The 27,849-nt window shown below is 37.6% G+C and overlaps 1 protein-coding gene across 3 annotated transcripts in view; it reads left to right on the plus strand.

Moving 5' to 3' along the window:
* Positions 1-390: 390 nt before the first annotated feature.
* The window catches only part of LOC106057790 (uncharacterized), a 77,558-nt gene continuing 50,099 nt past the window's right edge, over positions 391-27,849 (plus strand). For 2 of the 3 annotated variants that reach the window (XM_056006859.1, XM_056006860.1), the window contains exons 1-8: positions 391-511; positions 4,287-4,369; positions 6,353-6,466; positions 6,577-6,678; positions 7,669-7,909; positions 16,557-16,630; positions 25,025-25,145; positions 26,803-26,877. In XM_056006859.1, the coding sequence (XP_055862834.1) occupies positions 4,290-4,369; positions 6,353-6,466; positions 6,577-6,678; positions 7,669-7,909; positions 16,557-16,630; positions 25,025-25,145; positions 26,803-26,877 (807 nt within the window). In that variant the 5' untranslated portion in view covers positions 391-511; positions 4,287-4,289. Of the gene's footprint in view, positions 512-4,286; positions 4,370-6,352; positions 6,467-6,576; positions 6,679-7,615; positions 7,910-16,556; positions 16,631-25,024; positions 25,146-26,802; positions 26,878-27,849 lie in introns of those variants that run through there. The other variant, XM_056006861.1, reaches the window with a different exon arrangement.

A 27,849-nucleotide genomic window follows, 5' to 3' on the forward strand; every position in this document is an offset into this window, starting at 1 on the left:
TCCATGCTCTAAACTCTAAATGCACTAGAAAAGGAGCATTTGTATGAATTCGTCCTAGCATATAGAGTAGGAATTTTGCCTGTATCAGAATTTTTCTGAGTATTTCCCTTATCACTTAGAACGATTTTTCTCCTTGTCAAACTAAATATAATTGAGTCAAACTACACCAATCTTAATTGTAACTTATACATTTAAAATATAATGACAGATAATATTTGGATCAAATAGGTGTCGTTCCCAACTTTAACGACCTTAACAGTAGTTCGGTATTTCCTTTGTTTACATTCATTTGGTGAATTAATTTTTTTTTCGAAAATTACTTGCCTGACACAAAACCACCCCACTCTAGTGAACTTGAGTTGCACACTTTGGTGAAACTTTAAAAATAATCAAGTAACAAACAGATCGTACGACTTTGTTGAACATACACTTTGCCATCTTTTAGAAACGAATGAAACATCATTCTCTGATTACTGTATTAGTCTAGTTGTGACTACTTCACCTACAATCCGTATGTTTTAACCCATCCTACTTCTTGCCTTAAGAACTTTGATTGCATTTTTTTTTTACTTTTTTTAAATAATTGTATTAATTGCATAAACACGAGAAGAAGAAATAGGCTCAGTAGCTCTAGATATGCTAAGATAATAGATCTATACGTTTTATAAGGAATATATTGTTGAGTAGATCTATAGGCATTTTACTCTGTTACTAAATGCCCAACAACAATAATTTCAATATTCGAACACCCGCTCTGCTAAAATGGTGAAACGAAAACTGTTGGCAATACATTGCAGATAAATATAAAAATATTTCCCCAGAGATACTCGTGTTTCACTGCTTTCAAATAGTTGAAAGGCTATTGTTTATTTTGGCGGACTACCTCACTCCCCCCCCTTTCCGCGGGTAAGGAGGGGGAGCGTATTATTGATATCAAAAGCATGCGGTTGTTTCGGGGGTGGGGGGGGGCGTTATAAAGTGGGTCGTTCCAAATCAAATGGAAAGTCTGTGTCAGAAAAGGGGGGGGGGTAAACAAATCCGGGGGAGGGGGGTTCCAGAGAGAAAGAGAGAGAATGGGAGCGGGCTGTCATTGTAACATCTCAAAAGTAGGTTAGGGGATCATTCAAATATGGCCTGCTGATTGTAACAGCTCAAAAGTAGGTTAGGGGATCATTCAAATGTGGCCTGCTCATTGTAACATCTCAAAAGTAGGTTAGGGGATCATTCAAATGTGGCCTGCTCATTGTAACATCTCAAAAGTAGGTTAGGGGATCATTCAAATGTGGCCTGCTCATTGTAACAGCTCAAAAGTAGGTTAGGGGATCATTCAAATGTGGCCTGCTCATTGTAACAGCTCAAAAGTAGGTTAGGGGATCATTCAAATGTGGCCTGTTCATTGAAACATCTCAAAAGTAGGTTATGTGATCATTCAAATGTGGCCTGCTCATTGTAACATCTCAAAAGTAGGTAAGGGGATCATTCAAATGTGGCCTGTTCATTGAAACATCTCAAAAGTAGGTTAGGGGATCATTCAAATGTGGCCTGCTGATTGTAACAGCTCAAAAGTAGGTTAGGGGATCATTCAAATGTGGCCTGCTCATTGTAACATCTCAAAAGTAGGTTAGGGGATCATTCAAATGTTGCCTGCTCATTGTAACAGCTCAAAAGTAGGTTAGGGGATCATTCAAATGTGGCCTGCTCATTGTAACAGCTCAAAAGTAGGTTAGGGGATCATTCAAATGTGGCCTGCTCATTGTAACAGCTCAAAAGTAGGTTAGGGGATCATTCAAATGTGGCCTGCTCATTGTAACATCTCAAAAGTAGGTTAGGTGATCATTCAAATGTGGCCTGCTCATTGAAACATCTCAAAAGTAGGTTAGGGGATCATTCAAATGTGGCCTGTTCATTGAAACATCTCAAAAGTAGGTTAGGGGATCATTCAAATGTGGCCTGTTCATTGTAACATCTCAAAAGTAGGTTAGGGGATCATTCAAATGTGGCCTGCTCATTGTAACATCTCAAAAGTAGGTTAGGGGATCATTCAAATGTGGCCTGCTCATTGAAACATCTCAAAAGTAGGTTAGGGGATCATTCAAATGTGGCCTGCTCATTGTAACATCTCAAAAGTAGGTTAGGGGATCATTCAAATGTGGCCTGCTCATTGTAACATCTCAAAAGTAGGTTAGGTGATCATTCAAATGTGGCCTGCTCATTGTAACATCTCAAAAGTAGGTTAGGGGATCATTCAAATGTGGCCTGTTCATTGAAACATCTCAAAAGTAGGTTAGGGGATCATTCAAATGTGGCCTGCTCATTGTAACATCTCAAAAGTAGGTTAGGGGATCATTCAAATGTGGCCTGCTCATTGAAACATCTCAAAAGTAGGTTAGGGGATCATTCAAATGTGGCCTGTTCATTGAAACATCTCAAAAGTAGGTTATGTGATCATTCAAATGTGGCCTGCTCATTGTAACATCTCAAAAGTAGGTAAGGGGATCATTCAAATGTGGCCTGTTCATTGAAACATCTCAAAAGTAGGTTAGGGGATCATTCAAATGTGGCCTGCTGATTGTAACAGCTCAAAAGTAGGTTAGGGGATCATTCAAATGTGGCCTGCTCATTGTAACATCTCAAAAGTAGGTTAGGGGATCATTCAAATGTTGCCTGCTCATTGTAACAGCTCAAAAGTAGGTTAGGGGATCATTCAAATGTGGCCTGCTCATTGTAACAGCTCAAAAGTAGGTTAGGGGATCATTCAAATGTGGCCTGCTCATTGTAACAGCTCAAAAGTAGGTTAGGGGATCATTCAAATGTGGCCTGCTCATTGTAACATCTCAAAAGTAGGTTAGGTGATCATTCAAATGTGGCCTGCTCATTGAAACATCTCAAAAGTAGGTTAGGGGATCATTCAAATGTGGCCTGTTCATTGAAACATCTCAAAAGTAGGTTAGGGGATCATTCAAATGTGGCCTGTTCATTGTAACATCTCAAAAGTAGGTTGGGGGATCATTCAAATGTGGCCTGCTCATTGTAACATCTCAAAAGTAGGTTAGGGGATCATTCAAATGTGGCCTGCTCATTGAAACATCTCAAAAGTAGGTTAGGGGATCATTCAAATGTGGCCTGCTCATTGTAACATCTCAAAAGTAGGTTAGGGGATCATTCAAATGTGGCCTGCTCATTGTAACATCTCAAAAGTAGGTTAGGTGATCATTCAAATGTGGCCTGCTCATTGTAACATCTCAAAAGTAGGTTAGGGGATCATTCAAATGTGGCCTGTTCATTGAAACATCTCAAAAGTAGGTTAGGGGATCATTCAAATGTGGCCTGCTCATTGTAACATCTCAAAAGTAGGTTAGGGGATCATTCAAATGTGGCCTGCTCATTGAAACATCTCAAAAGTAGGTTAGGGGATCATTCAAATGTGGCCTGCTCATTGTAACATCTCAAAAGTAGGTTAGGGGATCATTCAAATGTGGCCTGCTCATTGTAACAGCTCAAAAGTAGGTTAGGGGATCATTCAAATATGGCCTGTTCATTGAAACATCTCAAAAGTAGGTTAGGGGATCATTCAAATGTGGCCTGCTCATTGTAACAGCTCAAAAGTAGGTTAGGGGATCATTCAAATATGGCCTGTTCATTGAAACATCTCAAAAGTAGGTTAGGGGATCATTCAAATGTGGCCTGCTCATTGTAACAGCTCAAAAGTAGGTTAGGGGATCATTCAAATGTGGCCTGCTCATTGTAACATCTCAAAAGTAGGTTAGGGGATCATTCCAATGTGGCCTGCTCATTGTAACAGCTCAAAAGTAGGTTAGGGGATCATTCAAATGTGGCCTGCTCATTGTAACAGCTCAAAAGTAGGTTAGGGGATCATTCAAATGTGGCCTGCTCATTGAAACATCTCAAAAGTAGGTTAGGGGATCATTCAAATGTGGCCTGTTCATTGAAAGCGCAAAAAAAAAAGAGGGGGGGGATAAAAATAAGCTTGCCTTCGAGTCCGAAGATTAATGCAATATTTCACGTGTCTACGCAGCCCCATCTACGACCACATCCGTTTGCCACATTCGTTGTCTGTCTGTGGTTGTTATCTTTCCGCTGTCTACGTCTATCTTCGGCCTAGGAACAAATCAACGGGCGTAGCCGATTTGTACTGCTAGTTAATAATTATGTAATTTAAAGATTTTGTATTTCTTTGGTATCTTTATCAAACCCTTCCTCTTCTAGTTTACATCCATATCGAAAGTTTCCTCTGGACACGTGATAGCCAAATTGTTCACTTTCAGATCATGAGTGAAATAAATGTTATGAGCTTAAAACGTCGCAAGAAACTGATGACGAAGAAAGTGCCGCCAGCATGGTACCAGAGGTAACTCTTTTAAATATTGCAGTAACTTCGGGGGGCGGGGGAAACAGACAAAATAAAGTGGGTCAAGGTTATGTTATATATGGAAAAAAAAGGTCTCACCAAGCCGCAGGTCCACCTAACACCCACCTCTTGGAAAAGGAGAGATTCTTCCCCTTCACTTAGCCATTAGTCTGTTCACCGTCTTCCTCCATTCCTCCGTCTTTTGCATTGGAGACACATTATTTTCATATAAATCATGTTTGTGAATAAGTTGTTTTTCTATGCTGCTTTGATAATGTGAACCAATGTCGCCTCCCAATCTAAGCAATGAGTAGTTCAATCAGGTCTAAGCAGGGGAAAAAAATCTAAAAAAACACCGACTGAAAGGGGGCAATGAGATCAATTGCACTATTGCCACGTGAACCAAACAGGGTCTGGTGACAATAACGGTGTAGATCAGTGGTTCCCAAACTTTTTTTGTCTCGTAGACCCCTTGCCATGTTTTCTGGCTTTCAGTAGACCCCCTTGCTTAACTTATATTGCACTTTTGCAAATTCATCAACTCCATTTTTTAAACAAATTTCTAGCTTTAAGTGAGTCTAAGAGTGAAAGAGTAATTTAAAGCTACAGTGTAAGTTAAAGAGATCTATATTTTTTAAATTGATATTCTAATTCAAATTTAAACCTATTAAAATAACTATATGTATTACTGGAAATTTTATTTTTTGCTGGTTCATCCTCCGTTGCTACGGATTGTTGGCCTCATTCAGTCGTAGAACGAATATGGTTCATCTCGCACACTTTTTCATGTGGCTGTGGAGCCCTATTTTGAAGAGACACTCCCGTTCACAAATATTGCAGGTTAAGGGGGTAGAGGAGATAGCCATTTTTCGCATTGTACGTTTTTCTTCCAGAGCTGAGGCCCATGTTATTTCGCTGTCCATAGCTTTCTAGGTAACTGTCTCTCTCCATCTGGTGCGGTCTAGAGCTATGTCTTCACAATGGTCAGTATTGAAGTTCACTGATTTGAGGTCCCGTTTTATTACATCTATATAACGGAGGTGGGGCGACCAGTTTGTCTTGAGTCTCGAGTTGTCCGTAGAGGATGACTTTCGTAATGCGATTTTCCTCCATCCGGCGTTGTCTGGGGGCTGTAAAGATCGCGCAAGGATCTGAGTATTGCACACGTTTTCTTTCCATGTGACTTTCAAGATCCTTCGAAGACATCGCAAATGGAATGAGTTCAGTTTTCTCTCTTGCTTTGCGTAGGTGGTCCATGATTCTAGCGAAGGTCGAGGCAACCTTCCCTATGCGTTTTTTAATCTCCTCTTCTAGAGACAGGTCATTTTTAATTGTGGATTCCACATAGCAGAATTCATTTACGGCGTCCAGCTTGTTATCGTCTATGAGGATGGAGGGTGGTGCGGTAGCAGGTGGTCCCATAACATTTGTTTTCTTCATGCTAAAAGTTAAGCCATATTCTTTAAAGGCCTGAGAGAAGCGGGACATTAGTGGCTGAAGTTCTTCTTGTGAGTGTGCCACTACCGCTGCATCATCCGCGAATAGCATATCTCTTATGAGGGTGGCTCTGATTTTAGTTTTGGCCCTCAGTCTGGCAATATTTAGGAGTTTGACAACAAATCTGGAATGGAGATAGATGCCTTCGGTGGATTTGTCAATCGTTGTGGATTAGCAGTGAAACTAGTATTCCTAAGAGAGTTGGGGCCAGGACACATCCTTGTTTATCTCCGCTGTTTATACTGAAACTTTCGAAGCAGGCACCGTTGAATTGCACTGTACTCATCATATTTTGGTGGATAATTAGAGATGATTACATTTAGTAGCTTGGGTGGACAGCTTATTATCTGTAAAATTTTAAAGAGGCCATCTCTGCTGACTAGATCGAAGTCCTTGTCAGGTCAGATATTATGTTTCATATAGGACTTTGTTGTTCTATGAAGTAGTCCTACAAACATTTGAGTGTGACTCTATTGTTTTCCCTAGATATATGTCAACGTTACCAGTTGGTGAACAAGTATTTCTACAGCCTCTGAAAGAACTCAAAGAAGAAGACAAGATGTTAAAAGATGCTACTCCCCATGTCAAAAGTGAAGACAAGTATGTTCTCATTGACTTTTACGTGTAGTAGTTTATGGTTTTAAACCCTGCAGTTTGTCCAATGCAATACATAGGTCAGTTCTTATGTGCCTGGTGTGTGTTTCTCTTAGGACCAAAGAACTCGTCAAGGCTTTAGAAAAAGAAAAAGCGATGAAAATAGAAATGGTCCTTGACCTTGTTGCTGGTGATCCTAATAAAATGAGGGACAGAGTGTAAGTATACATTGTTCGCTTCATTGTATAACAAATAAAGTGCATTGACTGGTTTGGGGAACGATAAATCGTTCAATATTTTAACCTAAGTAGAAGATTATACAAAATACTGGTTACATAAGCAAATAAATATATATGTATATATATATATATATATAATCACATTTAGTTACATTTTAAGGTATACGTGTATGCATGTCAATTACAAGTTGAGCTTAAGACTAAATAACTAAATTTAATTGTTATATGTCTCATTAACCTCTAAAATTCACAAATGTAATAAGGAAGGAAAAAAATGTTTTTTTAAATTTTTAAAAGAAACCTCATTGAAATGCTCAAATGTTCAAGAAATATGTGAACCTCATTTGTTACGTATATCGTACATTAATATACCAAAGAAATATGTTATCCTACATTTGTCGCATGACCAAATATATGAAAGAAATATGTCCAAGAAAATGGTTTATTCTATAGTATCTACAGCATCGATAGTGTCAAGGAACGCGTTGTTCTCTTTAATTTAGTTCCTTGACATCTCAACAATGACTGTTCTCTCATGTCAGCTAAGTTATATTTTCATTAGATGTCATGTCTTCTTAGAGTTACTGCATTATATGTACAGAATATACTGTTATTTGACGTCTAGAAATGATAATAAAATGACTCTGTCAAGAAAGACAATGGAAGTGCCATGATAACTTGTTAGTGTTGATCGATTCTCATCAACAGCGAGATCCAATGTCTAGAGCATTGATTTTTCCAATCAATACATGTATTGTCCTTAAATGTGTAAAGCAACAAATCCTATCCAATACTTGTATTACCCTCTAGTGCACTGATAAGGCCATCAAAAAATCCTATCCAATACATGTATTGTCCTCTAGTGCACCGATAAAGTCATCAACCAATCTGATCCAATACATATATTGTCCTCTAGTGCACTGATAAAGCCATCAACAAATCCTATCCAATACATGTATTGTCCTCTAGTGCACTGATAAAGCCGTCAACCAATCCGATCAAATACATTCAAGATAAAAAGAAGGAAGAAGCTGCTGCAGCTGAGTTTCGTTACGCTGACGCCCAGGGGAATCCCCTGACTTTTACCCAATATCTGAAGTTTATGAAACCAAATTATTTCAAAGAGAACTCCAAGTGGAAACTTTTGGTAGAAAACAAAGTCATCCGTCAAAAAATCAAACATTTAATCAAACAGAAATATCAACAAGAGGTAAGACGTCCAGTCTACTCTAACCAACTTGAATGTACTTCTAGCCTACATATTCTAACCAACTTGAATGTACGTCTAGCCTACATATTCTAACCAACTTGAATGTACGTCTAGCCTACATATTCTAATCAACTTGAATGTACTTCTAGCCTACATATTCTAACCAACTTGAATGTACTTCTAGCCTACATATTCTAATCAACTTGAATGTACTTCTAGCCTACATATTCTAATCAACTTGAATGTACTTCTAGCCTACATATTCTAATCAACTTGAATGTACTTCTAGCCTACATATTCTAACCAACTTGAATGTACTTCTAGCCTACATATTCTAACCAACTTGAATGTACTTCTAGCCTACATATTCTAATCAACTTGAATGTACGTCTAGCCTACATATTCTAACCAACTTGAATGTACGTCTAGCCTACATATTCTAACCAACTTGAATGTACGTCTAGCCTACATATTCTAATCAACTTGAATGTACTTCTAGCCTACATATTCTAATCAACTTGAATGTACTTCTAGCCTACATATTCTAACCAACTTGAATGTACTTCTAGCCTACATATTCTAACCAACTTGAATGTACTTCTAGCCTACATATTCTAATCAACTTGAATGTACTTCTAGCCTACATATTCTAATCAACTTGAATGTACTTCTAGCCTACATATTCTAATCAACTTGAATGTACTTCTAGCCTACATATTCTAATCAACTTGAATGTACTTCTAGCCTACATATTCTAATCAACTTGAATGTACTTCTAGCCTACATATTCTAATCAACTTGAATGTACTTCTAGCCTACATATTCTAATCAACTTGAATGTACTTCTAGCCTACATATTCTAACCAACTTGAATGTACTTCTAGCCTACATATTCTAATCAACTTGAATGTACTTCTAGCCTACATATTCTAACCAACTTGAATGTACTTCTAGCCTACATATTCTAATCAACTTGAATGTACTTCTAGCCTACATATTCTAACCAACTTGAATGTACTTCTAGCCTACATATTCTAATCAACTTGAATGTACTTCTAGCCTACATATTCTAATCAACTTGAATGTACTTCTAGCCTACATATTCTAACCAACTTGAATGTACTTCTAGCCTACATATTCTAATCAACTTGAATGTACTTCTAGCCTACATATTCTAATCAACTTGAATGTACGTCTAGCCTACATATTCTAACCAACTTGAATGTACTTCTAGCCTACATATTCTAATCAACTTGAATGTACTTCTAGCCTACATATTCTAACCAACTTGAATGTACTTCTAGCCTACATATTCTAACCAACTTGAATGTACTTCTAGCCTACATATTCTAACCAACTTGAATGTACTTCTAGCCTACATATTCTAACCAACTTGAATGTACTTCTAGCCTACATATTCTAATCAACTTGAATGTACTTCTAGCCTACATATTCTAACCAACTTGAATGTACTTCTAGCCTACATATTCTAACCAACTTGAATGTACGTCTAGCCTACATATTCTAACCAACTTGAATGTACTTCTAGCCTACATATTCTAACCAACTTGAATGTACTTCTAGCCTACATATTCTAATCAACTTGAATGTACTTCTAGCCTACATATTCTAACCAACTTGAATGTACTTCTAGCCTACATATTCTAACCAACTTGAATGTACTTCTAGCCTACATATTCTAACCAACTTGAATGTACTTCTAGCCTACATATTCTAATCAACTTGAATGTACTTCTAGCCTACATATTCTAACCAACTTGAATGTACTTCTAGCCTACATATTCTAACCAACTTGAATGTACTTCTAGCCTACATATTCTAATCAACTTGAATGTACTTCTAGCCTACATATTCTAACCAACTTGAATGTACTTCTAGCCTACATATTCTAACCAACTTGAATGTACTTCTAGCCTACATATTCTAACCAACTTGAATGTACTTCTAGCCTACATATTCTAATCAACTTGAATGTACTTCTAGCCTACATATTCTAATCAACTTGAATGTACTTCTAGCCTACATATTCTAATCAACTTGAATGTACTTCTAGCCTACATATTCTAATCAACTTGAATGTACTTCTAGCCTACATATTCTAACCAACTTGAATGTACTTCTAGCCTACATATTCTAATCAACTTGAATGTACTTCTAGCCTACATATTCTAACCAACTTGAATGTACTTCTAGCCTACATATTCTAATCAACTTGAATGTACTTCTAGCCTACATATTCTAACCAACTTGAATGTACTTCTAGCCTACATATTCTAATCAACTTGAATGTACTTCTAGCCTACATATTCTAACCAACTTGAATGTACTTCTAGCCTACATATTCTAACCAACTTGAATGTACTTCTAGCCTACATATTCTAACCAACTTGAATGTACTTCTAGCCTACATATTCTAATCAACTTGAATGTACTTCTAGCCTACATATTCTAACCAACTTGAATGTACTTCTAGCCTACATATTCTAACCAACTTGAATGTACTTCTAGCCTACATATTCTAACCAACTTGAATGTACTTCTAGCCTACATATTCTAACCAACTTGAATGTACTTCTAGCCTACATATTCTAATCAACTTGAATGTACGTCTAGCCTACATATTCTAACCAACTTGAATGTACTTCTAGCCTACATATTCTAACCAACTTGAATGTACTTCTAGCCTACATATTCTAACCAACTTGAATGTACTTCTAGCCTACATATTCTAACCAACTTGAATGTACTTCTAGCCTACATATTCTAATCAACTTGAATGTACTTCTAGCCTACATATTCTAACCAACTTGAATGTACTTCTAGCCTACATATTCTAATCAACTTGAATGTACTTCTAGCCTACATATTCTAATCAACTTGAATGTACTTCTAGCCTACATATTCTAACCAACTTGAATGTACTTCTAGCCTACATATTCTAACCAACTTGAATGTACTTCTAGCCTACATATTCTAATCAACTTGAATGTACTTCTAGCCTACATATTCTAACCAACTTGAATGTACTTCTAGCCTACATATTCTAACCAACTTGAATGTACTTCTAGCCTACATATTCTAACCAACTTGAATGTACTTCTAGCCTACATATTCTAATCAACTTGAATGTACTTCTAGCCTACATATTCTAACCAACTTGAATGTACTTCTAGCCTACATATTCTAATCAACTTGAATGTACTTCTAGCCTACATATTCTAACCAACTTGAATGTACTTCTAGCCTACATATTCTAACCAACTTGAATGTACTTCTAGCCTACATATTCTAATCAACTTGAATGTACTTCTAGCCTACATATTCTAACCAACTTGAATGTACTTCTAGCCTACATATTCTAATCAACTTGAATGTACTTCTAGCCTACATATTCTAATCAACTTGAATGTACGTCTAGCCTACATATTCTAACCAACTTGAATGTACTTCTAGCCTACATATTCTAATCAACTTGAATGTACTTCTAGCCTACATATTCTAACCAACTTGAATGTACTTCTAGCCTACATATTCTAACCAACTTGAATGTACTTCTAGCCTACATATTCTAATCAACTTGAATGTACTTCTAGCCTACATATTCTAATCAACTTGAATGTACTTCTAGCCTACATATTCTAACCAACTTGAATGTACGTCTAGCCTACATATTCTAACCAACTTGAATGTACTTCTAGCCTACATATTCTAACCAACTTGAATGTACTTCTAGCCTACATATTCTAACCAACTTGAATGTACTTCTAGCCTACATATTCTAACCAACTTGAATGTACTTCTAGCCTACATATTCTAACCAACTTGAATGTACTTCTAGCCTACATATTCTAATCAACTTGAATGTACTTCTAGCCTACATATTCTAACCAACTTGAATGTACTTCTAGCCTACATATTCTAACCAACTTGAATGTACGTCTAGCCTACATATTCTAATCAACTTGAATGTACTTCTAGCCTACATATTCTAACCAACTTGAATGTACTTCTAGCCTACATATTCTAACCAACTTGAATGTACTTCTAGCCTACATATTCTAATCAACTTGAATGTACTTCTAGCCTACATATTCTAACCAACTTGAATGTACTTCTAGCCTACATATTCTAACCAACTTGAATGTACTTCTAGCCTACATATTCTAACCAACTTGAATGTACTTCTAGCCTACATATTCTAATCAACTTGAATGTACTTCTAGCCTACATATTCTAACCAACTTGAATGTACTTCTAGCCTACATATTCTAACCAACTTGAATGTACTTCTAGCCTACATATTCTAATCAACTTGAATGTACTTCTAGCCTACATATTCTAACCAACTTGAATGTACTTCTAGCCTACATATTCTAACCAACTTGAATGTACTTCTAGCCTACATATTCTAACCAACTTGAATGTACTTCTAGCCTACATATTCTAATCAACTTGAATGTACTTCTAGCCTACATATTCTAATCAACTTGAATGTACTTCTAGCCTACATATTCTAATCAACTTGAATGTACTTCTAGCCTACATATTCTAATCAACTTGAATGTACTTCTAGCCTACATATTCTAACCAACTTGAATGTACTTCTAGCCTACATATTCTAATCAACTTGAATGTACTTCTAGCCTACATATTCTAACCAACTTGAATGTACTTCTAGCCTACATATTCTAATCAACTTGAATGTACTTCTAGCCTACATATTCTAACCAACTTGAATGTACTTCTAGCCTACATATTCTAATCAACTTGAATGTACTTCTAGCCTACATATTCTAACCAACTTGAATGTACTTCTAGCCTACATATTCTAACCAACTTGAATGTACTTCTAGCCTACATATTCTAACCAACTTGAATGTACTTCTAGCCTACATATTCTAATCAACTTGAATGTACTTCTAGCCTACATATTCTAACCAACTTGAATGTACTTCTAGCCTACATATTCTAACCAACTTGAATGTACTTCTAGCCTACATATTCTAACCAACTTGAATGTACTTCTAGCCTACATATTCTAACCAACTTGAATGTACTTCTAGCCTACATATTCTAATCAACTTGAATGTACGTCTAGCCTACATATTCTAACCAACTTGAATGTACTTCTAGCCTACATATTCTAACCAACTTGAATGTACTTCTAGCCTACATATTCTAACCAACTTGAATGTACTTCTAGCCTACATATTCTAACCAACTTGAATGTACTTCTAGCCTACATATTCTAATCAACTTGAATGTACTTCTAGCCTACATATTCTAACCAACTTGAATGTACTTCTAGCCTACATATTCTAATCAACTTGAATGTACTTCTAGCCTACATATTCTAATCAACTTGAATGTACTTCTAGCCTACATATTCTAACCAACTTGAATGTACTTCTAGCCTACATATTCTAACCAACTTGAATGTACTTCTAGCCTACATATTCTAATCAACTTGAATGTACTTCTAGCCTACATATTCTAACCAACTTGAATGTACTTCTAGCCTACATATTCTAACCAACTTGAATGTACTTCTAGCCTACATATTCTAACCAACTTGAATGTACTTCTAGCCTACATATTCTAACCAACTTGAATGTACTTCTAGCCTACATATTCTAACCAACTTGAATGTACTTCTAGCCTACATATTCTAACCAACTTGAATGTACTTCTAGCCTACATATTCTAACCAACTTGAATGTACTTCTAGCCTACATATTCTAATCAACTTGAATGTACTTCTAGCCTACATATTCTAACCAACTTGAATGTACTTCTAGCCTACATATTCTAACCAACTTGAATGTACTTCTAGCCTACATATTCTAACCAACTTGAATGTACTTCTAGCCTACATATTCTAACCAACTTGAATGTACTTCTAGCCTACATATTCTAATCAACTTGAATGTACTTCTAGCCTACATATTCTAATCAACTTGAATGTACTTCTAGCCTACATATTCTAACCAACTTGAATGTACGTCTAGCCTACATATTCTAACCAACTTGAATGTACTTCTAGCCTACATATTCTAACCAACTTGAATGTACTTCTAGCCTACATATTCTAATCAACTTGAATGTACGTCTAGCCTACATATTCTAATCAACTTGAATGTACTTCTAGCCTACATATTCTAACCAACTTGAATGTACTTCTAGCCTACATATTCTAATCAACTTGAATGTACTTCTAGCCTACATATTCTAATCAACTTGAATGTACTTCTAGCCTACATATTCTAATCAACTTGAATGTACTTCTAGCCTACATATTCTAACCAACTTGAATGTACTTCTAGCCTACATATTCTAACCAACTTGAATGTACTTCTAGCCTACATATTCTAATCAACTTGAATGTACTTCTAGCCTACATATTCTAACCAACTTGAATGTACGTCTAGCCTACATATTCTAACCAACTTGAATGTACTTCTAGCCTACATATTCTAACCAACTTGAATGTACGTCTAGCCTACATATTCTTATCAACTTGAATGTACTTCTAGCCTACATATTCTAACCAACTTGAATGTACTTCTAGCCTACATATTCTAATCAACTTGAATGTACTTCTAGCCTACATATTCTAATCAACTTGAATGTACTTCTAGCCTACATATTCTAATCAACTTGAATGTACTTCTAGCCTACATATTCTAACCAACTTGAATGTACTTCTAGCCTACATATTCTAATCAACTTGAATGTACTTCTAGCCTACATATTCTAACCAACTTGAATGTACTTCTAGCCTACATATTCTAATCAACTTGAATGTACTTCTAGCCTACATATTCTAATCAACTTGAATGTACTTCTAGTCTACATATTCTAACCAACTTGAATGTACTTCTAGCCTACATATTCTAATCAACTTGAATGTACGTCTAGCCTACATATTCTAATCAACTTGAATGTACGTCTAGCCTACATATTCTAATCAACTTGAATGTACTTCTAGCCTACATATTCTAACCAACTTGAATGTACTTCTAGCCTACATATTCTAACCAACTTGAATGTACTTCTAGCCTACATATTCTAATCAACTTGAATGTACTTCTAGCCTACATATTCTAATCAACTTGAATGTACTTCTAGCCTACATATTCTAATCAACTTGAATGTACTTCTAGCCTACATATTCTAACCAACTTGAATGTACTTCTAGCCTACATATTCTAATCAACTTGAATGTACTTCTAGCCTACATATTCTAATCAACTTGAATGTACTTCTAGCCTACATATTCTAACCAACTTGAATGTACTTCTAGCCTACATATTCTAACCAACTTGAATGTACTTCTAGCCTACATATTCTAACCAACTTGAATGTACTTCTAGCCTACATATTCTAATCAACTTGAATGTACTTCTAGCCTACATATTCTAATCAACTTGAATGTACTTCTAGCCTACATATTCTAACCAACTTGAATGTACTTCTAGCCTACATACTCTAATCAACTTGAATGTACTTCTAGCCTACATATTCTAACCAACTTGAATGTACTTCTAGCCTACATATTCTAACCAACTTGAATGTACTTCTAGCCTACATATTCTAATCAACTTGAATGTACTTCTAGCCTACATATTCTAACCAACTTGAATGTACTTCTAGCCTACATATTCTAACCAACTTGAATGTACTTCTAGCCTACATATTCTAATCAACTTGAATGTACTTCTAGCCTACATATTCTAATCAACTTGAATGTACTTCTAGCCTACATATTCTAACCAACTTGAATGTACTTCTAGCCTACATATTCTAATCAACTTGAATGTACGTCTAGCCTACATATTCTAACCAACTTGAATGTACTTCTAGCCTACATATTCTAACCAACTTGAATGTACTTCTAGCCTACATATTCTAATCAACTTGAATGTACTTCTAGCCTAGATAGTCTGGCTATTCACTTCAGGTTTAATGTGCAAGACCAATAGAATAGATTTCTGTAATGTACAAGTACTTTTATTTTGTTATTCAGTGTTAGAACCACTTTAAGAAAATGAATGACACCTTATTCTTTCTAGCCTGTGGACTAGTCCATTTAAAAAAAAAACGTTTATAAACATACGACAGAACTAGACAAATCGTCTTGTTTTGTAGAAATGTGTTAGAACTAGCCTTATAACAAAACATATCAAGTCCTTCTGTTGTCTGTACGACATTTGGTTTACACTAAGTTCTCCCACTTTCCATGTTCAGATCAAGTTAAAACTTTGCATTCTTCGTCTCAACATAAAACGTGGATCAATCAAAACATGGATCAATCAAAACATTGACCAAATTATCTTAGTAATAAAAAAAAAGTAGAAATAAAAAAACAACACTTATATTAACAGGCACTAAAATGTTGAAGTAGAGATTTTTTTTAGAATTATTCATAGTCGCTGTAAATACATGAATCAATAAAAAAAATTAACCAATTAGTTAATCAACTAATGCTAATTAATTAATATCGTCTTATATAGAAAAGCGGAGTTTGCAATATCGATAAATATATTGCAGTAATATTGCAGTTCTTCCCCATATATAATCCTTCTTTTTTTTTAATATTTGCTTGTTTCGTTCGTCCTTTCAATAGATTCAACAAAAATGGCGAAAGGCCATTCGACGAGTCCGTGCTGTACTTCGGTTTTTTCAGATCATAGCTAACATGTAAGTCATTCAGTAACCAATGGACAGTGTACTTAGGTTTTTTCAGATCATAGCTAACATGTAAGTCATTCAGTAACCAATGGACAGTGTACTTAGGTTTTTTCAGATCATAGCTAACATGTAAGTCATTCAGTAACCAATGGACAGTGTGACCTCCCTACTTCCATACAAGATAGACGTGTGCGTGGCGAAAGTGTTGTCGACGTGATTGTATTGGCTGATGTTATTCTGTTAATGTTCCTAGTATTCAGAGAACTGAGTGTTATGAGGACATAGGTCAGTGAGCACGATATAGGTCAGTGTGAGCAGAATATAGGTCAGTATGAGAAGGATAAAGGTCAGTGTGAACAGGATATAGATCAACATGAGAAGGATATAGATAAGTGTGAGGAGGATATAGGTCAGTGTCAGAAGGATATATGTAAGTGTGAGCAGGATATAAGTCAGTGTGAGCATGGTATAACGGGTCTGATAAAATGATCCTATAATTCACTAGTCGTAAACTGTGGCTCTTTGACTCCTTGTCTCCAACTCTTTGACTCCTTGTCTGTGGCTGTTTAACTCCTTGTCTGTGGCTGTTTAACTCCTTGTCTCCGGTTATTTGACTCCTTATTTCCACTCTTTCACTCCTTGACTGTGGATCTTTGACTCCTTGTCTGTGGCTCTTTCACTCCTTGTCTGTGGATCTTTGATTCCTTGTCTGTGGCTCTTTCACTCCTTGTCTGTGGATCTTTGACTCCTTGTCTGTGGCTCTTTCACTCCTTGTCTGTGGATCTTTGATTCCTTGTCTGTGGCTCTTTCACTCCTTGTCTGTGGATCTTTGACTCCTTGTCTGTGGCTCTTTCACTCCTTGTCTGTGGATCTTTGATTCCTTGTCTGTGGCTGTTTGACTCCTTGTTTACAGCTCTTTGACTCCTTGTCAGTGGCTGTTTGACTCCTTGTTTACAGCTCTTTGACTCCTTGTCAGTGGCTGTTTGACTCCTTGTTTACAGCTCTTTGACTCCTTGTCCGTGGCTGTTCGACTCCTTGTTTACAGCTCTTTGACTCCTTGTCAGTGGCTGTTTGACTCCTTATCTCCAACTCTTTGACTCCTTGTCTGTGGCTGTTTGACTTCTTGTTTACAGCTCTTTGACTCCTTGTCAGTGACTGTTTGACTTCTTGTTTACAGCTCTTTGACTCCTTGTCAGTGGCTGTCTGACTTCTTGTTTACAGCTCTTTGATTCCTTGTCTGTGGCTGTTTGACTCCTTATCTACAACTCTTTGATTCCTTGTCTGTTGCTGTTTGACTTCTTGTTTACAGCTCTTTGACTCCTTGTCAGTGGCTCTTTGACTCCTTATCTCCAACTCTTTGATTCCTTGTCTGTGGCTGTTTGACTCCTTATCTCCATCTCTTTGACTCCTTGTCTGTGGCTGTTTGACTCCTTATCTCCAACTCTTTGATTCCTTGTCTGTGGCTGTTTGACTCCTTATCTCCAACTCTTTGACTCCTTGTCTGTGGCTGTTTGACTCCTTATCTCCAACTCTTTGATTCCTTGTCTGTGGCTGTTTGACTTCTTATCTCCAACTCTTTGACTCCTTGTCAGTGGCTGTTTGACTCCTTATCTCCATCTCTTTGATTCCTTGTCTGTGGCTCTTTGACTCCTTGTCTGTGGCTCTTTGACTCCTTGTCTGTGGCTCATTGATTCCTTGTCTGTGGCTCTTTTACTCCTTGTCTGTGGCTCTTTGATTCCTTGTCTGTGGTTCTTTGACTCCTTGTCTGTGGCTCTTTGATTTCCTTGTCTGTGGTTCTTTGACTCCTTGTCTGTGGCTCTTTGATTCCTTGTCTGTGGCTCTTTGACTCCTTGTCTCCGGCTCTTTAACTCCTTGTCTCCGGCTCTTTAACTCCTTGTCTGTGGCTCTTTGACTCCTTGTCTCCGGCTCTTTAACTCCTTGTCTCCGGCTCTTTAACTCCTTGTCTCCGGCTCTTTAACTCCTTGTCTGTGGTTCTTTGACTTCTTGTCTGTGGCTCTTTGATTCCTTGTCTGTGGCTCTTTGACTCCTTGTCTGTGGCTCTTTGATTCCATGTCTGTGGCTCTTTGATTCCTTGTCTGTGGCTGTTTGACTCCTTGTCTGTGGCTCTCTAACTTCTTGTAAGTGGCTCTTTGACTCCTTGTCTGTGGTTCTCTAACTCCTTGTCTGTGGCTCTCTTGCTCATTGTCTGTGGCTCTCTAACTCATTGTCTGTGGCTCTCTAACTCCTTGTCTGTGGCTCTCTAACTCATTGTCTGTGGCTCTCTAACTCATTGTCTGTGGCTCTCTAACTCATTATCTGTGGCTCTCTGGCTCCTTGTCTGTGGCTCTCTAACTCATTGTCTGTGGCTCTCTAACTCATTGTCTGTGGCTCTCTAACTCATTGTCTGTGGCTCTCTAACTCATTGTCTGTGGCTCTCTAACTCATTGTCTGTGGCTCTCTAACTCATTGTCTGTGGCTCTCTAACTCATTGTCTGTGGCTCTCTGACTCCTTTTCTGTGGCTCTCTGACTCCTTGTCTGTGGCTCTCTAACTCATTGTCTGTAGCTCTTTGATTCCTTGTCTGTGGCTCTCTAACTCATTGTCTGTGGCTCTTTGATTCCTTGTCTGTGGCTCTCTAACTCATTGTCTGTGGCTCTTTGATTCCTTGTCTGTGGCTCTCTAACTCATTGTCTGTGGCTCTCTGACTCCTTGTCTGTGGCTCTCTAACTCATTGTCTGTGGCTCTTTGATTCCTTGTCTGTGGCTCTCTAACTCATTGTCTGTGGCTCTTTGATACCTTGTCTGTGGCTCTCTAACTCATTGTCTGTGGCTCTCTGACTCCTTGTCTGTGGCTCTCTAACTCCTTGTCTGTGGCTCTTTGCTTCCTTGTCTGTGGCTCTCTAACTCATTGTCTGTGGCTCTTTGACTCATTGTCTGTGGCTCTTTGACTCCTTGTCTGTGGTTCTTTGACTTCTTGTCTGTGGCTCTTTGATTCCTTGTCTGTGGCTCTTTGACTCCTTGTCTGTGGCTCTTTGATTCCATGTCTGTGGCTCTTTGATTCCTTGTCTGTGGCTGTTTGACTCCTTGTCTGTGGCTCTCTAACTTCTTGTAAGTGGCTCTTTGACTCCTTGTCTGTGGTTCTCTAACTCCTTGTCTGTGGCTCTCTTGCTCATTGTCTGTGGCTCTCTAACTCATTGTCTGTGGCTCTCTAACTCCTTGTCTGTGGCTCTCTAACTCATTGTCTGTGGCTCTCTAACTCATTGTCTGTGGCTCTCTAACTCATTATCTGTGGCTCTCTGGCTCCTTGTCTGTGGCTCTCTAACTCATTGTCTGTGGCTCTCTAACTCATTGTCTGTGGCTCTCTAACTCATTATCTGTGGCTCTCTGGCTCCTTCTCTGTGGCTCTCTAACTCATTGTCTGTGGCTCTCTAACTCATTGTCTGTGGCTCTCTAACTCATTGTCTGTGGCTATCTAACCCATTGTCTGTGGCTCTCTGACTCCTTTTCTGTGGCTCTCTGACTCCTTGTCTGTGGCTCTCTAACTCATTGTCTGTAGCTCTTTGATTCCTTGTCTTTGGCTCTCTAACTCATTGTCTGTGGCTCTTTGATTCCTTGTCTGTGGCTCTCTAACTCATTGTCTGTGGCTCTTTGATTCCTTGTCTGTGGCTCTCTAACTCATTGTCTGTGGCTCTCTGACTCCTTGTCTGTGGCTCTCTAACTCATTGTCTGTGGCTCTTTGATTCCTTGTCTGTGGCTCTCTAACTCATTGTCTTTGGCTCTTTGATACCTTGTCTGTGGCTCTCTAACTCATTGTCTGTGACTCTCTGACTCCTTGTCTGTGGCTCTCTAACTCCTTGTCTGTGGCTCTTTGCTTCCTTGTCTGTGGCTCTCTAACTCATTGTCTGTGGCTCTTTGACTCACTGTCTGTGGCTCTTTGACTCCTTGTCTGTGGCTCTTTGACTCCTTGTCTCCGGCTCTATGACTCCTTGTCTCCGGCTCTTTGACTCCTTGTCTCCGGCTCTTTGACTCCTTGTCTCAGGCTCTATGACTCCTTGTCTCCGGCTCTTTAACTCCTTGTCTCCGGCTCTTTGAATCCTTGTCTCCGGCTCTTTGACTTCTTGTTTACGCTCTTTGACTCCTTGTCTCCGGCTCTTTAACTCCTTGTCTCCGGCTCTATGACTCCTTGTCTCCGGCTCTTTGACTTCTTGTTTACGCTCTATGACTCCGTTTTTCCGGCTCTTTAACTCCTTGTCTCCGGCTCTTTGAATCCTTGTCTCCGGCTCTTTGTCTCATTGTCTCCGGCTCTATGACTCCTTGTCTCCAGCTCTATGACTTCTTGTCTGTGGCTCTTTGAATCCTTGTCTCCGGCTCTTTGAATCCTTGTCTCCGGCTTTTTGACTTCTTGTTTACGCTCTATGACTCCTTGTCTCCAGCTCTATGACTCCTTGTCTCCAGCTCTATGACTCCTTGTCTGTGGCTCTATGAATCCTTGTCTCCGGCTCTTTGAATCCTTGTCTCCGGCTCTTTGACTTCTTGTTTACGCTCTATGAATCCTTGTCTCCGGCTCTTTGAATCCTTGTCTCCGGCTCTTTGTCTCATTGTCTCCCGCACTATGACTCCTTGTCTCCAGCTCTATGACTCCTTGTCTGTGGCTCTTTGACTCTTTTTTTGTGGCTGTTTAGCTTCTTGTCTCTGGTTATTTGACTCCTTGTCTCCGGCTCTTTAACTTTTTTCCTTATGTGAGTCTAAATGTGTATGCCAAGAATCATTGACAACATTTGAAAGAGTAAAGGAAGAACTCGACGTTGTAGACATGGACATTGTGCCTAAACTTAAAATCAATACTAAACCAACGTGACTTACGTTTCAGTTCCATTGCAAGGCAAGGAGGCCATTGTTTACATTAGAAGAGAATTTGTAGTTGTAGTTTTAAAGATAACTTTTATATTATTTCACTTGGTATATTTTTCAATAAATAGTTTCTATATAAGTATGATACTTAGAGTAGGACATATTGGCAAAGATAAGATCGAGATTGTACTTTTAATTCTAATTATTTTCATAAATGTCTCAAGTAATGTAAAGCTTAAATTAAAATATTAGGCTCTTTGAATAAACTATAATTATGTAATTATATATTATATAATTATATTTTGGCCCTTTTTTACTACGAGTTTGGCCACCACTAATCTAATTGATGGTTGACCTTCGAACAGGATGTTAGCATAGGTCCAATCTCTTAGTCATGGCAAGTCCTTCCCTGTGGTCAAGTGATTCAATGCCAATGACATATGGCGGAGAATGTCTCACTAGGAATATTATAAATATTGCTTACTTTATCTTGTTTTCAAATGTGTACATTATGTGCATTTAAATACATTCTTTCTTTTTTTAACAAAAAAAAAAACAACAACAAAAAACAAACAAACTTAATCAGTACATTCTTAGAAGGTACATATAATATATAACATTTTTGGGAGTAAATATCAAAAGCGTTGGCAGAAATGTAAGAAATACAAACACAAACAAGCAAGTGAAACACAAACGAAAAAATGGACATCCATCACTAGTGACATTGGACAGAGAGAAAGAAATTCTGCACCTCCAGAATCTATCGCAGACATACCTCCAGAATCTATCCCAGACATACCACCAGAATCTATCCTAGACATACCCCCAGAATCTATCCTAGACATACCTCCAGAATCTATCCCAGACATACCTCCAGAATCTATCCTAGACATACCTCCAGAATCTATCCCAGACATACCTCCAGAATCTATCCTACACATACCTCCAGAATCTATCCTAGACATACCTCCAGAATCTATCCCAGACACACTTCCAGAATTTATCCCAGACATACCTCCAGAATCTATCCTAGACATACCTCCAGAATCTATCCTAGACATACCTCCAGAATCTATCCCAGACACACTTCCAGAATTTATCCCAGACATACCCCCAGAATCTATCCTAGACATACCTCCAGAATCTATCCCAGACATACCTCCAGAATTTATCCTAGACATACCTCCAGAATCTATCCCAGACATACCTCCAGAATCTATCCTAGACATACCTCCAGAATTTATCACAGACATACCTCCAGAATCTATCCCAGACATACCTCAGAATCTATCCCAGATATACCTCCAGAGTCTATCCCAGACATACCTCCAGAATCTATCCCAGACATACCTCCAGAATCTATCGCAGACACACCTCCAGAATCTATCCCAGACATACCTCCAGAATCTATCCCAGACATACCTTCAGAATCTATCCCAGACATACCTCAGTAAAAGTAATGGAGGTTCATTTTGCCCCCAGTCAAAATGAAAATGTATAACGTTGAGTGCAAAGTGGAAAGGGGGGAGGGCAGTTACAGTTGGGATACCGGTGGAAACACTTAAAGCAGACGTCAGCCGAGATGCTACATCCGCTTCTGTGCAAGATTTGGTTACAAGTCAGACCCTTCAAACTGAAAGCTGAGTTACCTAATGAAGTTACCCAAGAAAGGTGACCTACCCATTGCAACAACAATAGAGTAACATTATGTTACTTTCCACACATTAAGATCTTAACTAATGTATTACTGGCACGCTTAAAAGATGCCTTAGACAAAAGACTTAGAGCAGAACAGGCTGGTTTCCGGTCATTGATTGGGTCACGAGTACAACATACAGCCACCCTGTTGTTTTTTTTACTATAAGTGTTAGACCCAAAAGGGTTCAAAAAAATGTGTATTTTTTTAAAAGTAGTTTTCATATATAATTGTAAAAATGAAATGGTTAACTTTCAAGACAAAAAGAAACAGAACTTTGCATGCTACAAAATATTGTTATAAACCTGGTGGTGACACAGATGGGGGTAGTGCTGTGTGTGTTTTTAGCCTACCCAAATCGCCCCAGTCCAGTGCAGGACGAGCGGTCAACTGTGACCAGTGACAGTACACGCCAGTTCGGTAATGACATGTGTGTAAATATTACGCACGCAAATCACGGCGATTGTGATCATTCTGAGTGGTCAAGAACGTTCCATCCTATTCTAGAAGGCCAGTAGAGACACTATATAAGAGCGAGTGTGTTAGAAAGATGGGACTTCCCGTTACCTCGCAATGTGACCAGACGAGGCGAGAACCAGCACGGTGTGTGAAGTCAGGCGGAGCAAGGCTAAGTTTCTGGACAGTTATTGTTATATTGTTGCCAACTGTACAGTGTTGTAATGTATTTGAAATTAAATTGCTACTGTTACTTTGGATCCCTGATGAGTTGTGAGGATCTTTAAGTTTTTGTCGTGTGGTGCAGTTTGAAGAGAGCCTGGATAGTAGAAGAGACGTAACAATATCATAAAATCGAACTTCCAACATTAAAAAAAATTTAGCCTTAACAGACGGATGGACGGTATTTTCACAACTTTGATAGCAGATTTTCCCTGAGTGTCGTAAAAAATATTTTTGGAGGCTGATACAATATCAAGGAGTCAACGAATAAGAAATAAAATAATTAAGTAACAAGTAGATGGTTTTGAATAAATATCACTTAAATACACATTTTAATACAATATATGAATGATGAATTATCTAATAAGTAATTGCGAAGAAATAAATACTACTGTTTGCTATTTCTAATTACTTTATTTTAGATTCCTTAAAGTAGCTTATTAGATTATCTTAGCTTATAGTAACCGAGCCTGAAATTGCATAATTTAACTTCAAATTCTTAAAAATAACCCAGTTTAAAGCAGATTATATTTTACATGTGTTCCCACTGGCGTTAGTATTGAGTAGTGTCAGTGTCACAATGTTGTTAGTATTGAGTAGTGTCCAGGTTACACTGGCGTTAGTATTGAGTAGTGCCCAGGTTGCACTGGATTTAGTATTGAGTAGTGTCCATGTTACACTGGCGTTAGTATTGAGTAGTGTCCAGGTTACACTGGATTGAGTATCGAGTAGTGTCCAGCTTACACTGGATTTAGTATTGAGTAGTGTCCAGGTTACACTGGATTTAGTATTGAGTAGTGTCCAGGTTACACTGGATTTAGTATCGAGTAGTGTCCAGGTTACACTGGATTTAGTATCGAGTAGTGTCCAGGTTACACTGGATTTAGTATCGAGTAGTGTCCAGGTTACACTGAATTGAGTATTGAATAGTGTCCAGGTTACACTGGATTGAGTATCGAGTACTGTCCAAGTTACTCTGGATTGAGTATCGAGTAGTGTCCAGGTTACACTGGATTGAGTATCGAGTAGTGTCCAGGTTACACTGGCGTTAGTATTGAGTAGTGTCCAGGTTACACTGGATTGAGTATTGAGTAGTGTCAAGGTTATACTGGCATTAGTAATGAGTAGTGTCCAGGTTACACTGGATTGAGTAGTGTCCAGCTAAACGTTTACTTCTCAGAGCTCGAACGACTACTGAAGTATTTAAAAAGTTTCGCCTCCTGACGGAAACCAAAATCTCAGAAAAAGAGAACCGGATGATGGTGTTTGATAAACATCTCTTTAAATCTACTAGTGGCGGGGTAAGTCAATAGAAACTGTGTATAGATATTTGAAGAGAGAGACTAGCTTTAGAGGAAGCTCAAATGAAATAATTAATAATTAATAAATATAAATTATGGGGGCCCTGAGGCTGGTTTAGCGCGCTTGGCTTCCGAACCAGAGATCCTGGGTTAAAATCTCGGCTAAGACTGATTTTTAGGTTGCCCCTGAGTCCACACAACTCTAATGAATACCTGACCTTAGTTGGGGAAATTAAAGGCGGTTGGTCATTGTTCTGGCCACATGACGCCTTGCTCGTTAACAAATATATACATACAAAGCAAATCCTAATAGCATAAATAAGATGCATCTTAATTCTTTTTTTCGAGAGATTACTTTGTAACACTGTCAAAAAAAACACCAAATCCTAATAGCATTAAAAAGATAAATCTAGATCTCTTGTCATTTCGCTACATTCAAAAGGAGGGAGATAAACGATTACAGTAAATAAAACCCAAATTGATATTTCTTTTTATTGAGAGAACAAAATACCGAAATAAATGTAGAAAGGAGAGCGTGAACGTCACATTCCATTGAGGCCTTCTGATAAGGCATCTTATCCTCTAGACCTTAAACTGGTGGTATGAAGACATGTATTCAGTGTCTCACATCGTACATTGCTTGGATTAAGATTAAAAGGTCACGGTCGAAATATAATGTAGATTGAATTGAGAAGCCGAAGAAAAGTCATATGAGTGCGTGTATGTGTCAGGGCGCATAATGGAGCGGGTGTTTCCTAATCAAGTCAAAAGTCTATTTCCAAATCAAGTCAAAAGTCTATTTCCAAATCAAGTCAAAAGTCTATTTCCAAATCAAGTCAAAAGTCTATTTCCAAATCAAGTCAAAAGTCTATTTCCAAATCAAGTCAAAAGTCTATTTCCAAATCAAGTCAAAAGTCTATTTCCAAATCAAGTCAAAAGTCTATTTCCAAATCAAGTCAAAAGTCTATTTCCAAATCAAGTCAAAAGTCTATGTCGACAAATGTCAGTCACACTTCAGGATCGGGTTAGGGCTACTACCAACTACCAACTACCAGCTGAATAGAGAAGGGCTACTACCAACGTAACTGTTTTTGTTTTATTTTCAGTGAAACACTGCTCTAATTGCAATACAGACTACTTTTGTGTTTATATATAAGGTTACAAAGTTCTGATCCGCTAGTGATTTGGTGCAGTTAGGATTATCTAGTTCAAGTATAAAGAATTGATCTAATGAAGTATGATTTAGCAAACTTAAGCTAGCATAGCAAGAATTAGCACAATGTATCAATTTAGCTCATGTAGCAAGAATTAGCACAATGTATCAATTTAGCTCATGTAGCAAGAATTAGCACAATGTATCAATTTAGCTCATGTAGCAAGAATTACCATCATTATATCAATTTAGCTCATGTAGCAAGAATTACCATCATTATATCAATTTAGCTCATGTAGCAAGAATGATAATAATGAAGTAATATTTAGTTTAATTTGCTAAATTAAAGATGATGTAGGTCAGGATATAGCAGAGATCTAGGTCCTAGATTGTGATAACCAAATCTAGATGTATGTCCTACGCCTAAAAGTATGTCCTGCATTGGTTTTCTGAACGTTCTGTAGCCAAAATTTCATTTTGTCTTCTGCTTTGCACCCTGGACAGAGAGAGTTGGACACAGAGATCTTATTTCATTTAGGTAAACCTGAACACTACAGGACATGGGAGGAAGCTCAAAAAGTAAGTACATTTTCACATGGAAACGTGCCACAAAGGTCCCAGAAACTGTCCTATTATTAAGGTTCAACTAATTCCTTGACTAGCCAGAGACTAAAGAGCGATGCCAAATTGTTCCCGCAATTTATTTGTTCAACTCTATTGAATGATTGTGCTTAAGTTCTACAAGAAATCATTGTGCAAAATTCCAGCTGAATCCGAGATTGGAGGTGGGAGAAATAATGCGTAAAAACGTTTTACCAGATAGACAGAGTGAGTTTTTGTTAGTCTATTACAAATTTAATTACATGACTGATCCAAACTAACTGATACAACTACGCTTAATATAGGCTTTTATTTTTTTTTAGTATTTTTAAGCTTATCTTGTTACATTTGATAATTCTACCATGTTACCTTGTGCAATTTTATTGTTTAAAATTCTACCATTCTTATTATGTGCACTTTTACCATTTATAGTTCTAAATCTACAGATTGATGGAGGCCCAATAAAATTTCCTTTTCTACTTTGTTCCAAAAATTGAAACAATGAAAAACATTTAAAAATACTTTGTTTTGTTTTTTTAAAAGACATTACTTCCATTATACAACTTAAAATATAAAAAATAAAAAATAATAATTAGAAAAAAATGTTTGATTGAAATCGGGCATCGAGCCCGTGATTTTCAGACCGTCTGCTGCGTGAACGTACGTCGTGACGAATCAGGCCATTGCAAACTTTTGCGATTATTTATAGATATTTTCATCATATGAACATCTAAAATCTAAATCTAACAATAGGCATAGACTTCGAGATCTAGTATCTAGATGTAATCTATATCGGATTTACGTAAAAAATTATAAGTAAAGCTTAAATAATCTTTCAATTAACTTAAAGCAACTTTGAATTTACTCAGTAATCGCATACTATTAATGAATAATTCCAATGCTAGGCCTTTAAATTTAGACTTAAAAGACGATGCGCACAATTTTCCTGAA

Source organism: Biomphalaria glabrata, chromosome 12 (genome assembly GCF_947242115.1).
Source record: "Biomphalaria glabrata chromosome 12, xgBioGlab47.1, whole genome shotgun sequence".
Classification (NCBI taxonomy): Eukaryota; Metazoa; Mollusca; class Gastropoda; family Planorbidae; genus Biomphalaria; species Biomphalaria glabrata.